This window comes from Polypterus senegalus, chromosome 6, assembly GCF_016835505.1.
Source record: "Polypterus senegalus isolate Bchr_013 chromosome 6, ASM1683550v1, whole genome shotgun sequence".
NCBI classification, from domain to species: domain Eukaryota; kingdom Metazoa; phylum Chordata; class Cladistia; order Polypteriformes; family Polypteridae; genus Polypterus; species Polypterus senegalus.
Window position 1 is genome coordinate 110199342 of NC_053159.1, and position 14382 is coordinate 110213723.

Consider the following 14382-nt stretch of genomic DNA (forward strand, 5'->3'; position numbering starts at 1 on the left):
CAGTACATTCCTAACAGAAATAGGAGGAGGTGTGACATTACAAATGAGGTAAAAACTGTACTTTTATTACATTCTAAGCTACAAAGAAGAATACCTAAAACCAAGCACTTAAAAATAAAAAAACAAACTGAAATTTACCAATATTCTGCTGCATTTCTGTGCCTGACTACACGGGTCTTGAACCCATGTCGCTGCACCACCACATACTACTTGACATGTCATATCTTGTCTCTTTTTCACTCCTCCCAGGCCCTGGCATCTCTTCTTTCAGTCATTAGCGCAGTTCTCCTCCTGACTCCCAGCTTTGAGACTGATTTGAACCCCACCATAGAGTTGTTTTTGGCCAAACTCCTAAACTATTTCCAGCGCTTATGTCATGTATCTGTCTACTCTAAGGACACCAGGTTAGAAATCCCTCTAGTGGCCCCCAGCCCCTATGAACTTTCACTTGGTCTTAAATGTCCAAGGCAAACTCCCAGCTGTCTTGACTGGTGGAATAACATCAAGGTACCATAAGAGCTCTTGGTGTTTCCTCCCTGGCCTCTCTCTCCTGTTCCAAAGGCAGGTTCAGGTACCCCATTATGTGCTCGGTCACCTGTTCCCTTGCCAAGCGTCAAGCCTTTTATTCTTATTCTGTGTCCCTGACCTTTGATCTTCCAGGCCATGCACCTAAATATTCAGGTCTAAGCTCTGCTCTGTTGGTTTCCCTCCATCTGGAAACCTCTTACCAGCTGTGCACCCCTTGTTTGATATAACTATATGCAATACAAATTGAACAAATGCAAATATGACATGAGTACCTTACCATATTTGAACATCTTAAGGTGAACAGATCCATGGTACAACTACTTGCATGTACAGGGCGAGTCCAAATTATATTAACCTTTGAATGGTGGAAACAATTCATTCACAAAACATACTTTATATGTGCAAGATTTACAGAAAATTCTCAGCCTGTTCGCCATCATGTTCTACACACAAAAAGCAACGAGCAGCCCTATCATTTAAAGCCCGGGCACACATTTCGCGTGGAATTAATGATACCACAGTCCATATTCTGTCCTTCAGGTCATTGATATCACAAACATTCCTGCTATACACGATCTCTTTCACCATACCTCATAACCAAAAATCACAGGGTGTCAAATCAGGGGAGTGTGGAGGCCATGGCAATGGTCCACCACAACCTATCCATCGACCTGGAAAGGTGCGGTTGAGATAAAAAATAATCCATTAGTGTTAACATAATTTTGACTCATCCTGTATTTTTGAGAGCTGGAGTTTACGCAAGGTCTCCCTGTGAGTTAGAGAAGATGTCTGAACCCACAGCTTTGCTGCTCAAAGCCCATTGTCCTACCTACCACACCACACAGTCTTCAATGCAGTATATACTGTTCTATTACAGTATATATCATACAGGTAGGGAACACTGTTACAATGGGCTAAGAGATTGCTAAGAGCCAATCCCAGCAACATCACAGTGCACACTCATTTACATCGAACCCATTTAGACACATCCACTAGCCATGCAGGAAGAAAATACAGGCCAGGAGAAAGGAAGAGGGTATGGATATGAGAGAACAAGAAATCCGCACATGCAATAACCAGGCTAGGAGTCAATGCCACTGTACTAGTGTGCTATGTTTAAACATGCATTACAGGAATATCCATGGGGAAGAAGGTGTACAGAAATATGAAGATACCCCACCTTCAGACCTTAATGGCATGTCCTGAGGAAGAACTCTGGGTATTTTGTTGCCGATTCCTGCACGTGTGAACTGATCCTAGGTGGATGTGTTCCAAGGCTGGGAGGGCAGTCTTTCATGACAGTACATCAATCTTGCATCACAGGCTACAACAAGCCAAGCTGACTAAAAATGGGTGGAACAGACAAGTTGCAACTGTCAAGCTGTGATGAGAAGCATGAGAGCGAGGGCGAACATTCCTTGGAAATTACACTGGTGATGCCTGTAAAAACAACTCGCAGGCTGCATTCTTAACAGAAAAGCTAAAGCTATTAATAAGATAAAGGCTCTCATTCCTTGAAAAAAGATGTGCAGAAACACCAGAGGGACAAAGAATAATACTCAAGGAGGAAAAGAAGGAAAATCCTACAACTCAAACAAAACCAAATAGGAATGTTGAACCGGTGTGATAATAAATAAACCGATAAATGTCTATGTGAGACATTCAACAGGCTGCATACTTTTATATACAGTAAGTGCGTCAAGGAAGACAAACACCTGAAACCGCATATTGCTTCTGGTTAGGATGTTAACCCAGAGTTGGCCAAAGTGTGCTAAGAAGAGTGCAGGCCCTACAAAGGCCCAGGTCAAAGATGGACAAAGATGGATGCTAATCTTTAATACAAGGAAAAGCCTCCTAGAATGGCTCAATTCAAAGTAGCTGGTGTTCAGATAACTGCTCTTCCCACCACAATGGTAGCTGCGCTTTTGAACCACACAAGGTTGAAGACTCGACAACCACTTGTGACTCACCGTGTGGTCCTGAGCCAGCTGCACGATCTCCCCAACATAGGAATAAGTAACAGAAAGTGAAGTCAATTATTTATTGCCATAATTGTGGCTACAGCTCATACATTGATACAAATGTACAACATGAGGACAACAACAATCATCACCCCCTCCCCCTTGGGAGCTCATCCCACTTAACACAAAAACACTTAGACAAATCAATAAACAGCTGCACTAAAGTGCAAAGACCTTCGATTGATGTTTATTATAAATAAAAGTACAGAATGAAGTGTGTTGGGATGCCTCACTACGAAAGCAAAGTTTCACTTTAGGAAGCGGCACAGCTAGCTGCCTCACAACTCCAAAGACCTCAGTTCCATTTCTTTATCGCAAGTTTGTGTGTTCTCTCCACGATGCCTGTCCACGTTTTGAACACCTGCTCTAGCTTCTTTGTAAAGATGTTCAGGTTAGGTGAACAGGGTAAATCTGAAATGAATGAGTACAACTCCTGCCTTCAACACTGTGATTGGCTATGAGCCGCATGTCCCGTAATTAAAAATGGACAACTAGACAGTAACTCAGAATGGGTAGGGATGCTATGAGCAGAGCCGTGAAGGCAGGACCGCTCTGAATTTATAGCCAACAGGTTACCAGGGTACAGACACTCATATGTACAATTTACGTTTACCAGTCTATAAGAGTCAGCTGTCGCCACCTGCAAGCTCATTTCAATTGTATGTGTATGACCACACAGACTGAGAAGAGGAAAGAGTCTGTGCACCTAACAGTTTAGGAACATCACTCTGGCCTTCAATGTTTTTTATATCTGTTATCATATTAAGGATGATGACCCTTATATCCTACTTAATTAAAAACACACATTTCTCTTTCCTGATTTATCAGTGTGATCACGGTTCCATTTTCAAAGCAGTTTCATACAAACCTTGATTGGTGTATCTCTTAGTCCGCTGAAGTCCATGTCGACCTCCCAAGAAGAGCCTCCTGATTCTGTCCTGCCAGGCCTCATGGCTCTTTCTGTCGGTCACACCGCACCTTGGCTCAGACATTTGGTGTACAGTGGCCCTGTCCAGTGAGCCAGTGGTGGGCAAATGGGACAGCCACTGATATTCCCTACCAACGAAAAGTAAAAACAGGACATCTTAGATTGTGATGAGATTTTTTTTTTTGGATCTTTGCTTTTAATGTTGACAAAATTAGGAATTGGACACAAGGTTTTAAAGGAATACTCCGATTTTTTAAATGTTATGTTGTGGAGGCTGAAAAAAAATTTATCTCATATTTTCATGGAGAAAGCACATGACAAAGATTCTGACTGAACGGGACTTAACAGCAATAAATGCTGGACAACGACAAATGAGGTGAAAAACAATGATAAAAAAAAATGAAGATCTGCCTCTCCCCTCATTCATTGGTCAAGAATCCTGTCTTCAGTTCAAAAGCACAGTATTATGGGAAAGTGTTTTCCTATTTTTTTTACAGAAGTAAGCATCTATATATATAATTCACTAAGGCAAGACACCCATGAAAAGGCAAGACAACCATGAAAAGCACTCTGGAAGGGGCATGGATTCATTAAGACGCCGACAAGTGAGACACCTATGGCGCACGCAAGAAGGAGCCACGCCCACCAACTCCAAGACCATTGGATACAACGACAACTTGATTTCCACCCCACTGACAGTGTGAATGTAGATTTATGCATGAATGAGGCCTGATCTGGAGTTTCTGCTCTGGTCACTGCTCCTAAAATAAGTTCTGCCTCCCTGTGAACCTAAATTTAAAGAAGGAAACAGGCTTGACAATGTTATATATGTTAATTAAATTTATTTATTTGAAAATTAAAACAATGTGGCCGAGAAAAGGCCATTCAGCCCAAAAAAGCTCGCAAGTCCTATCCACTTAATTCTTCTAAAAAAACATCAAGTTGAGTTTTGAAAGTCCCTAAGGTCTTACTGTCTTCCATACTACTTGGCACTTCTTCCAAGTGTCTGTGGTTCTCCGTGTAAAGAAAAACTTCCTAATGTTGTGCAAAAATTATCCTTAACAAGTTTCCAACTGTGTCCCCGTGTTCTTGATAAACTCATTTTAAAATAACAGTCTCTATCCACTGTAGTAATTCCCTTCATAATTTTAAACACTTCAGTCATGTCATCACTTAATCTTCTTTTGCTTAAACTCAGGCTCATCCCTTTTAATCTTTCTTCAGAATTCATCCCCTGCAGCCCTGGAATGATCCTAGTCGCTCTTCTCTGGACTTTTTCTAGCACTGCTATGTCCTTTTTGTAGCCTGGAGACCAAAACTGCACACAGAACTCCAAATGAGGCCTCACCAGTGCATTATAAAGGTTAAGCATAACCTCCCTGGACTTGTACTTCACACATTATGCTGTATAACCTAACATTCTGTTAGCCTTCTTAATGACTTCTGAACACTGCCGGGAAGTTAATAGCATACAGTCCTAATTTCCTTTCATTGATTGAGCATTAGTCCCCTTTTTTTTAATCCTCTGGAAACAGGAACAAACTCTGGACAGAATGTCTCTCCATTACTTGGTACATTCAAAGAAGAACATTTAACCCAATGTATTGTAGAAGTCTTTGGGATGTGGGACAAAGAGTGAACATGCAAGCTCCATACTGGGAGTGACTTGTCGGGTGTCACCAGAGCTGTAAGGGGGCAGCGCTCATCACTGAGCCACCATGCTAGCTTGTAAGTCTTTGTGCACAGCAGCAGCCTTGTTTTCCATTATCTTCTGGCAGCTAGGAGACTTGTGTACCTCAACATGCACTCTAAAACATAACAAGAATACAGAAGAGCCAGATGTAACCTACAGGTTCTCACCTCAGGAGATCAGGGTTATGTTTTGGTGCAATTAGGCACATCAATAAAGTTACTTTTATATTGTAACTGTTTTTACTTTTCAGTGTAAAAGATGGCATTTATGGAACAGCCTCATTGTACACTGCATGCCAATTCCACTTCACAATAATGTTTGGCATCTATGTAGAGTTAGTGTACATGTTCTTCTATTCTCAACAATGATTGCTTTCCACCCCTACTCACAGACTCACTTGTTGGACAGGTGGTTGGGTGGTCTTCCATTGAATCACAGTGCTGCTATGATAGACCTACCCAACCTGTAACACGGGTACAAAACATGGGCCATGATGATAGAGAAGTGGCACTTCATGGCTCCCCAGCAGCTTGCTCTATTTTCACACTTTCAATTCTGAAACTTTCACAACATTCGATTCAGACTGATGTTTAGTCTTCTACCAGACAGCACTGAGCCATTGAAAAGTTTCTCTTTACTAATGTATTGAAAATCCAAGAGATAGCCCACCACTGTATGTGAACAGCCCCCTGCACATCCCACCAGGCTCCCAAAGGACAATTACCTAATGGCATCTCTAATTTCAGGCAGGTCATGGCTCAATGTCTTCTCGTGCTCCAGATACCCATATTTTTCAAGAAATCCCTACAAAAAAAGAATAAAAGAATACTTTTATCTTAGGAAGATGCAAGGTGTGTTTACTGGCCTGCAAAAAAACAAATAAAACCAGAAAATGCATTACATACTTTCAAAAAAAGACAACAAGCTCTAAATCTGAAACATAATTTGCATGTTTTGTTTTTTAACTCCATTTTTGGAGTACTTCATTTTTATTCTTATGTTAAAACATTCAAATTACGTGAGCAGGAAAAGTCTGAAGACAATTCAAACCACAAGGTCTTGTGCTGAGTTCTTCTGTTGCTTTTATTTTAATTTGTGACTTCATTGAGTGCCATTTTGTTATAACATAGAAGTTTGGGAGAGTTTGCTTTTCCAACTAGTCGCACTGGTGGTTTTCTGTAGTTGGACTGCTCACAAGGGTTGGATTTCACTGCGGCAGACCTTCATTGACAACTGCCGCACAAGATGGAGTGTGCCTTGTGATCCAGGTTAGAGGGTCTCTCCTTGGATTCTGCTCACTTAGCTGGGGCCACAAGCCGGGTCTGAATAGCATCACAAATAGAAATTCTGCACTCTCAGTTATGGTGGCCTGGTTGGGACACACAATAATAATAATAATTTCTTTACATTTATATAGCGCTTTCCTCACTACTTGTAGCTGAGTGCAGTGAGTGGAGAGCCACTTCAACCACTAATGTGTAGAATCCACCAGCAGCCATTTCTGCACCAGTACGCTCACCACACATAAGCTGGTAGGTGGTGAGATGGTTAGCCAAATTAGAGACAGGGGATGATTAGGGGGCCAGAATGACTAGGCTGTGGTGGGCAATTTAGCCAGGACATCAGGCTAGAACTTACACTTTACGAATGATGCCAAGGGATCCTTTATGACCACAGAGAATCAGAACCTCAGTTTTACATCTCATCTGAAGGACGGTACCAGTTTTACAGCACAGTGTCCCCATCACTGCACTGGGGCATTGCGATTCACATTCAGACCACAGGGTAAGCACCCCAATTGACCTCTCAACAACTCAAGCCAAGCTTTTTCTAGATGGTCCAAGACAGAACATTCTGAGCTTCAGGCGGATGACCTGCGCACATTGAAGAAGACACAAGGAACCATCAAAGTAGGACTGCAGACACTCGTGTATGTTATGCCAGTTACAAGAACACAACGGGGCCGACAGCTCTGCATTGTGGATGTTCACCGCTCTTTCTTTAACCTTAAACTGACCTCTGTGGGTAATCTGCTGGCCACAAGTGTTTATGAGCAACAGCTATAATGGATGAAGTAGCTAACTAGGAGATCGACATTAATTTTGTGAATAAAATCGAAAAGAAAAGGAAGTCTTTCCCAAATCCTGGAAATAAAATTGAAAACTGAACAAAGTCATTCATATGAGTTTCAAATTATTTTTCAAGACGGGGGCTTAAGCAGGGCTGTCTTAATGCATGGGCATGCTGGGCAGTTGCCCAGGAGCCCCATGCTAATTTATGTATGTTGTGACTTGCTGAGTGGTTGTGCAGGTAGGGACCCCAGTGCACTGCTTTGTCCAGGGGCCTATAATGATGTTAAGATGGCCTTGGGCTTAACATTATTATAGTTGGACAAGAACTGCAAAGAATCATTCGCCAAAATTTTATTAATTTGCAAAAGTCCAAAATGAACAAGAACCTAGTGCTGTGAGTCAAAACTTGGATATGAAAATCAAAATCGAACCATCCTTGTTGATCAAATGTGCACCTTCTGTGCTGCTCTGTAATTTATTAACGAGTCTTCATGATGACACTAGCAACCCATTATCTGACATTATGCTGATTTGATGTATTACACTAATATTACTATCACAGTATGTTATATTATCACTAATCACATTACTGTATATTACAACAAAATACAATACTATATGGTGACTTCATAGTAAACTGGGCCACACAACTAATGTACAATACATTACTGTTGAATTTGAGGAATTACCAGAATTTTTACATGTTAACTTTAATAGTACATTAATTTAATAGCCAGTAATTTACTGTAAATTTAGTAAAACAATTTTAGTTAAAAACAAAAAACAACATTTATCTGTAACCTAACAGTTAAATGACTAGCAACTGAACTACCAATCATGTTGCCGTCAGACATTTATTTTTATCCACTAATAATGTATCAATGTTTAGTAAAACGATTTCATGTTACCTACTAGAACAGGAACAGGTGCTTTTGTGATGTAAGGGGCGCTAGAGGTTCAACAGTCAATCACGCTCTAACCCACTTTGTCCTAAATAGGTTGTTGGGGGTCTGCCATCCTAGCTAGCATAGGGCACAAGGCTGAAATAAACCCCGAACAGGGTGCCAGGCTATCACAGAGTGAACACAGACACATTAATTCCAACTGCACACATGGGCTAATTTAGGATGGCCAGTTCACCTGACCCGCATATCTTCGGACTGCGAGAGGGAACTGGAGCACCCAGAGGAAACAACGCAGACATGGGGAGAACATGCAAACTCCACGCTGGAAGGACCCGGGATGGGAAACCTGGTCTCAATACTCCACACATACTTCATACTTACTAGGTTATCAAAAAACACCATAAATCAGCCTCCATAACCACAAAATAACCTTCAGCATATGGAAGAATGAGCTTATCTTTAAGTTTTTGCCTGTCACAGTGCAAAGGTATGGGAAGTCATCAGGAACAGTTGAGTGATGCTGTAAAGGGGGCGTTCCTTATGCAAATATACTAACTTTATGCAGATTTGCTCTTCTCTGCCAATGTGACTTGTGATAGCAGCACAACTATTTACAAACACAGTGAAACAATGAATTGAGATTGGCTGCTAAGTTGACTTTCACTTATTTTTTTAAAAATTATTGTTTTAACCATTTATTGTATTACAGATTTTGATTGTGAAAATGCAGTTAACATCATATATTTTTACAGAGTATTCACCTATCTTCCATCCATCCATCCATCCATTTTCTAACCCGCTGAATCCGAATACAGGGTCACGGGGGTCTGCTGGAGCCAATCCCAGCCAACACAGGGCACAAGGCAGGAACCAATCCTCGGCAGGGTGCCAACCCACCGCAGTCACCTATCTTCCCCAAAATGTAAATCACTTTGAGTTTTAGACGTCTCTAAAGTCCTCCTGTCCATCTCCCCATTTGGTCACTTGTGTCTCTGGTTCTCTTTCTAACATTTGTATGTTATTTAAGCAAGTTTCCATCAGTGCTCCTGTAGCCAGGATTTCATTTTGAACTGTCACCTTACATAGTATTTACATATTTGGCTGATGTCTTTATTAAAGGAAACTTACATCATTAATGATACAATTGGTTACATTTCTTTTGGTTTTGCCAATTGGAACACAGGCAGGTCAAGTGACTTGCTTATGACCACACAGTGTCAAGTAGTGGGATTTGAACCCACAACCTCCATTTATTACATAAATAACTGAAACACTATGAAAATGCACAAACTGAAAATGTCACACAATGCAATACGGACCAGCCCAAACACAATTTTACACTAATGTGCTGTCTTCCCATAGAGATGGCCTAACCTGCTGTGACTACATGAGATATTTTTCATTATAGTGTTTCATTGTGAAAAATTACAGTTAACTGAAATGCAGGCATTTCTTTGTAGAGCACTTAAAATTTAAACAAAAAGATAAACCGTAGTAAAATTAGGGCCCTTATCAGGATAAAGCAGGTTAGAAAATGGATGGATGTAAGGATGGAGGAATAGTACAATAGAAGCATAAAGGAAATTCTATGGTCCTACTTGTCAAAGGGTGTTAAATATCATTGTAGAGTGCTGATCTATTTAATGAGGAGTTCAGTGTATTCTGGAGTGGACCTTCAGCTTGATGGACTGCAGTGGTGCATCTAGTAACACAAAAGTGCAACGCTAGACAAGGCTGGCCATCCCCACCAAGTGGGAAGGTCATTAAGGAGGCTTAGGTGTATCTCCATTACATCCTTTTATATTCCTAGTAAGACCAAGAGACATTCTCACGGGGCAAAACAATAGTTCAGAGCCATAGAGAATAAGGAGGTCATAAGATTTACTAAACCTCTTGACACCTCACATGGGTCACTGTGTGCAGGAACGGACACTATGCCATAACATAATAATATAAATGTTACACTTAAAAAGGTACAAAACTGAACAACAGCAATTGATACCTGAGCTGAGCTGGCGAGGTAACAGCAATTGGGAGAAGAATCTGAACCTAGAAACTCCTAAAAGATACAAACAAGATAATCTGATGGTCAGATAGTTCCAAAGGAGTTGGGCTGAAAATGGATGAAAAGGAATACTATTTAAATTAAAACAGAGCTAACAAAGTTCTTGTGTGTCTCTGTCTCACTCATGACAAGGGTGTCCCTACTACCTTACAGGCCATCAAACGTCCCGGGTGATCTAGGGAGGAATTCCACATCTGCAGCACTACCATTGAGATTCAAAGAACTAGGACCTTTGGGTGAATGGAAACTTCCTTTACTGAGATGTAAGTAAGAGACATGCTGGCTTTCAGGAAATGTGTCACAACTCCTTTTGAGTTTCCTCAAAAAAACTCTCATAGCAAATTATTGATGGCTAAACCGCCAGCTATCTTTTAAGTACCTAAACTATAGTTTTTCCATATTAACATAATATGTTTTAACATAATGGATGACATAATGAAAGAGCAGTCTGGACATATACTGTAGTCATGCTTAAAGGAAGAATGATTGCTGGTCATAGACGATACAATTAGTTGACTTCTGCTACTTGTTTTCCTGTGAGGCCTGTAGATGGCCATTCGATACCAGCAGAGCAGGACTGAACTAATGTGTAATGTCAGGCTCACTTTTGACTTACCATATATACTGTATAAGTCGGGTCTTGAAACCCAAAAAATCGATCATAATATCAGACCCAAACTTATACGCTCGTTCAAAAATGCAACATTTAATTTTTTTTAGTTTCTCAGAGACATCAAATTTTGTTGCAACAGTACATTTACCAATTTCTTTCACCACTTCAATGACTTAATTTAAAACCCAGTTTCATATTTTCTTCTGATTGAACACTCCATCATAGATAAGGGATGCTTTTACAATAAAGGTGTATGAGGGTACGAGATACAAAAAACACAAAACAGTGCAAACATCGCTTCAGAATAGTTTGGGTATTACCATGTGGTCACGTAGGCACAATATGCTAACTTTATGTAGATTTGCTCTTCTCTGCCAATGTGACTTGTGACAGCAGCCATGTGCTCCATGGTTGCTCTCTCAGTTGGGTGTTAGCATATCATAATCTCTTGGACAAATAGTGTGAGTTTTCCGCATTCCACTTATACGACGACATTATAAAATACCAGAAATTATACGGCAAAATGAAGCCCCGACTTATCTGCGGGAAAACGTAAATGTGAGTATACAGTGGAACCTCGGGTCATGACCGTAATTCGTTCCAAAACTCTGGTTGTAACCCGATTTGGTCGTGACCTGAACTAATTTCCCCCATAGGATTGTATGTAAATACAATTAATCTGTTCCGGACTGTACGAACTGTATGTAAATATATTTTTTTAAAGATTTTTAAGCACAAAAATAGTTAATTATACCACAGAATGCACAGTGTAATAGTAAACTAAATGTAAAAAACATTGAATAACACTGAGAAAACCTTGAACAGAGAAAACTAACATTACAAGAGTTCACGCTATTGCCTTACGAACCACTCGCTGTAAACACTTTTTTTTTAATGAGTTTTAAGCACAGGGAAAAAAAAAAAGTTGAAAAATCCGTAATTTATACAAAAACTAACCATAAACAACCAAGAAAACTAACCTTGCATGAGTCGAGTTCTGGCATGAAGGAAGTGAGGAGGAACTGGGTGGAGAGGAGATTACAGTTTTGAGGTAAAGTCCCTCTGCACGATGCACGTCTGACTGAGAACAATGTACTGTACAGGGAGAGACTGAACACGTGTGTAAATCACCGTTGCGTACGAACTGGAAGGGAAACGTAATAGAGCACAAAGAGTTCACAGTGAATGCACAGGGAGAGACTGAACACGTGCAGAAATCATCTGTGCATACGAACCGGAAGGGAAACTGGCTTGTTCATCATCCGAGTGTGTGGTCGTGAACAGATGCAAAAGTTTGGTGAACTTTTTGGTCGTAGCCCAATTTTACGTGTTCCGAGACGTTTGTGACCCGAGGTTCCACTGTATATGGCATTAGGGAATTACATACTCCACTTTAGTGTTTCGTTCACTTGTCTGAATGTAATTTGCTTCACTTTGGGATTTCTGCTTAGCCGGTTTTATACATACATTGCATTTAGGAAGTATTCAGACCTCATCACTTTTTCCACATTTTGCTATGTTACAGCTTTATGCTAAAATAGTTTAAATTAATTTTTCCTTTATAAAGCAACACTTAATACTCCAGAATGACAATGTGAAAACAGGAAAAGAATTTTTTGCAAATTTCTTAAAATAAAAAACTGAATTATCATACTGAGGCAAGTATTCCCATTCTTTGTTGTGACACTTGAAATTACCGCTTCTATTGATCATCATTAAGATGTTTGGAGTCCACCTGTGACCAATTCAATTGATTAGGAAAAGTACAAACCTGTCAGTGGAAAGTCCCACAGTTGACAAAGTGTTTTAGAGCAAAAACCAAGCCATGAGGTCAAAGACTGTGTCAAAGCACAGACCTGAGGAAGGCTACAAAAAATCCCTGCATCATTGAAGGTTCCCAATACCACAGTGTCCTCCATAATTCTTAAATGAAAGAAGTTCAGAACAATCATGACTCCTCCTAAAGAGCAATCAGGGGAGAAGTGACTAAGGCGGTATGAGGTCCGGACAACTGTGTGAGAGATAGGAGAAACTTCTAGAAGGACAACCATCATTGCAACAATCCACTAATCTGGGCTTTATGGCATGGAGACCTGACAACACATGAAAGTCCATCTGTAGTTTGCAAAAAAGGCACCTCAGACTATGAGAAAGAAGATTATCTGGCCTGATGAAACCAAGATTGAGCTGTTTGGCCCAAATTCTAAGCTTCATGTTTGCAGGAAACCAAGCACTTCTCCTCACCGGCGTAATACCATTCCAATGGTGAAATGCTGATTCAAGCATTTTGTTTTTTGGGTTTGTTTTTTAGTGACAGGGGTTGGAAGAGTAAAGTTGATTGAGGGAAAGCTGAAAGGAGCAAAGTGCAGAGATATACTTAATGAAAACCTGTTCCGGAGCTAGTCTGACTGACCCTCAGACTGGGCCAAAGGTTCAATGACCCTAAGCACAATGCAAAGACAAAACAGTAGTGGTTTAGGGACAACTTTAGGTATGTCCTTGATATGCCCAGACTGAGGCCATACCTGAACCCCATTGAACATTCCTGGAGAGACTTGAAAATAGCTGTCCCCTGAAAGTCTCCACCCATCCTGACAAGATAATCTGCACAGAAGAACAGCAGAAAATCTCCAAATCCAAGCATGCAAAGCTTGTCATCTCAAACCCAAGAAGACTGCAGGCTGTAATGGCTGAGGACTGAGTAAAGGGTCTGAATTTTTGTGTCAAGGTCATATTTCAGTTTTTTTTTAATCTAAAATTCTGTTTTTGCATTATCAGGTATTGAGTGTTGCCTGATGAGAACACAAACTAATTTAAATGATTTTAGTACAAGGCTGCAATATAACAAAAGGTGTAAAAAGTGAAGGGCTCTGCATATACATTCTGAATTCACAAAGCCTGACAGTTCTTGGCAAAGTTGTTGAATTGTACAGAATGCTCAAAGGAAATCAATGCCATCAACTTTGTTAAATAAAATCCTAAATTTCCCCCCAGGAGTAATAAAGTTTATCCAATCCGACCTAATCTAATTTTATAGGCACTCAACAGATTTGTTATTCGAGTTCAAGCTGGTGACACTGAGGTTTCTTCTTTCTCTTCTAAACTCCTAGTCTACATAGCATATATGTGCAAAATAATTCCATTTCAAAAAACATTATTGTCCATCTAGAACTTCAATCTACTGTGATCATTAGATTCAAAAACCAAGTTCATTTTCTAGCACACACCTCCATTCTGTGGCTCCTAATTCACAGATTAGCAAACACCCATGCGTCATGCCTGGCAGCAACAATCTGTATATGTCAAGATAACATTTTGTTTTAATTTGCATATTTTTTTAACAAAAGCCCTTTGTTTAATGGAGTGCATGATGTCTCTGTGGAGGTCTGGACTCTTGTTTGACTGTATTGGGCAAAGAAAGCAATGAAAGAAATGACATTCTCAGTGAAAAATCAAAACTTAATAGACATATATGACTTTTTTTATGAAACAGAACACTGCCTTCCCTTGGCCCTGACGTGGACATCTTGCTATTATGAAGTAGTCATAATCATGAT

At 40.3% G+C, this 14382-nt stretch overlaps 1 protein-coding gene across 2 annotated transcripts in view; it reads right to left on the reverse strand.

Annotated features, from left to right (window-relative positions):
• The window catches only part of mmp28 (matrix metallopeptidase 28), a 114882-nt gene that overhangs the window by 86308 nt on the left and 14192 nt on the right, over positions 1–14382 (reverse strand). For both annotated transcript variants that reach the window (XM_039756762.1, XM_039756763.1), the window contains exons 2-3: positions 5895–5974; positions 3418–3605 (exon numbers count right to left, since the gene is read on the reverse strand). In XM_039756762.1, coding sequence (XP_039612696.1) covers positions 3418–3605; positions 5895–5974 — 268 coding nt within the window. The remainder of the gene's footprint in view (positions 1–3417; positions 3606–5894; positions 5975–14382) is intronic.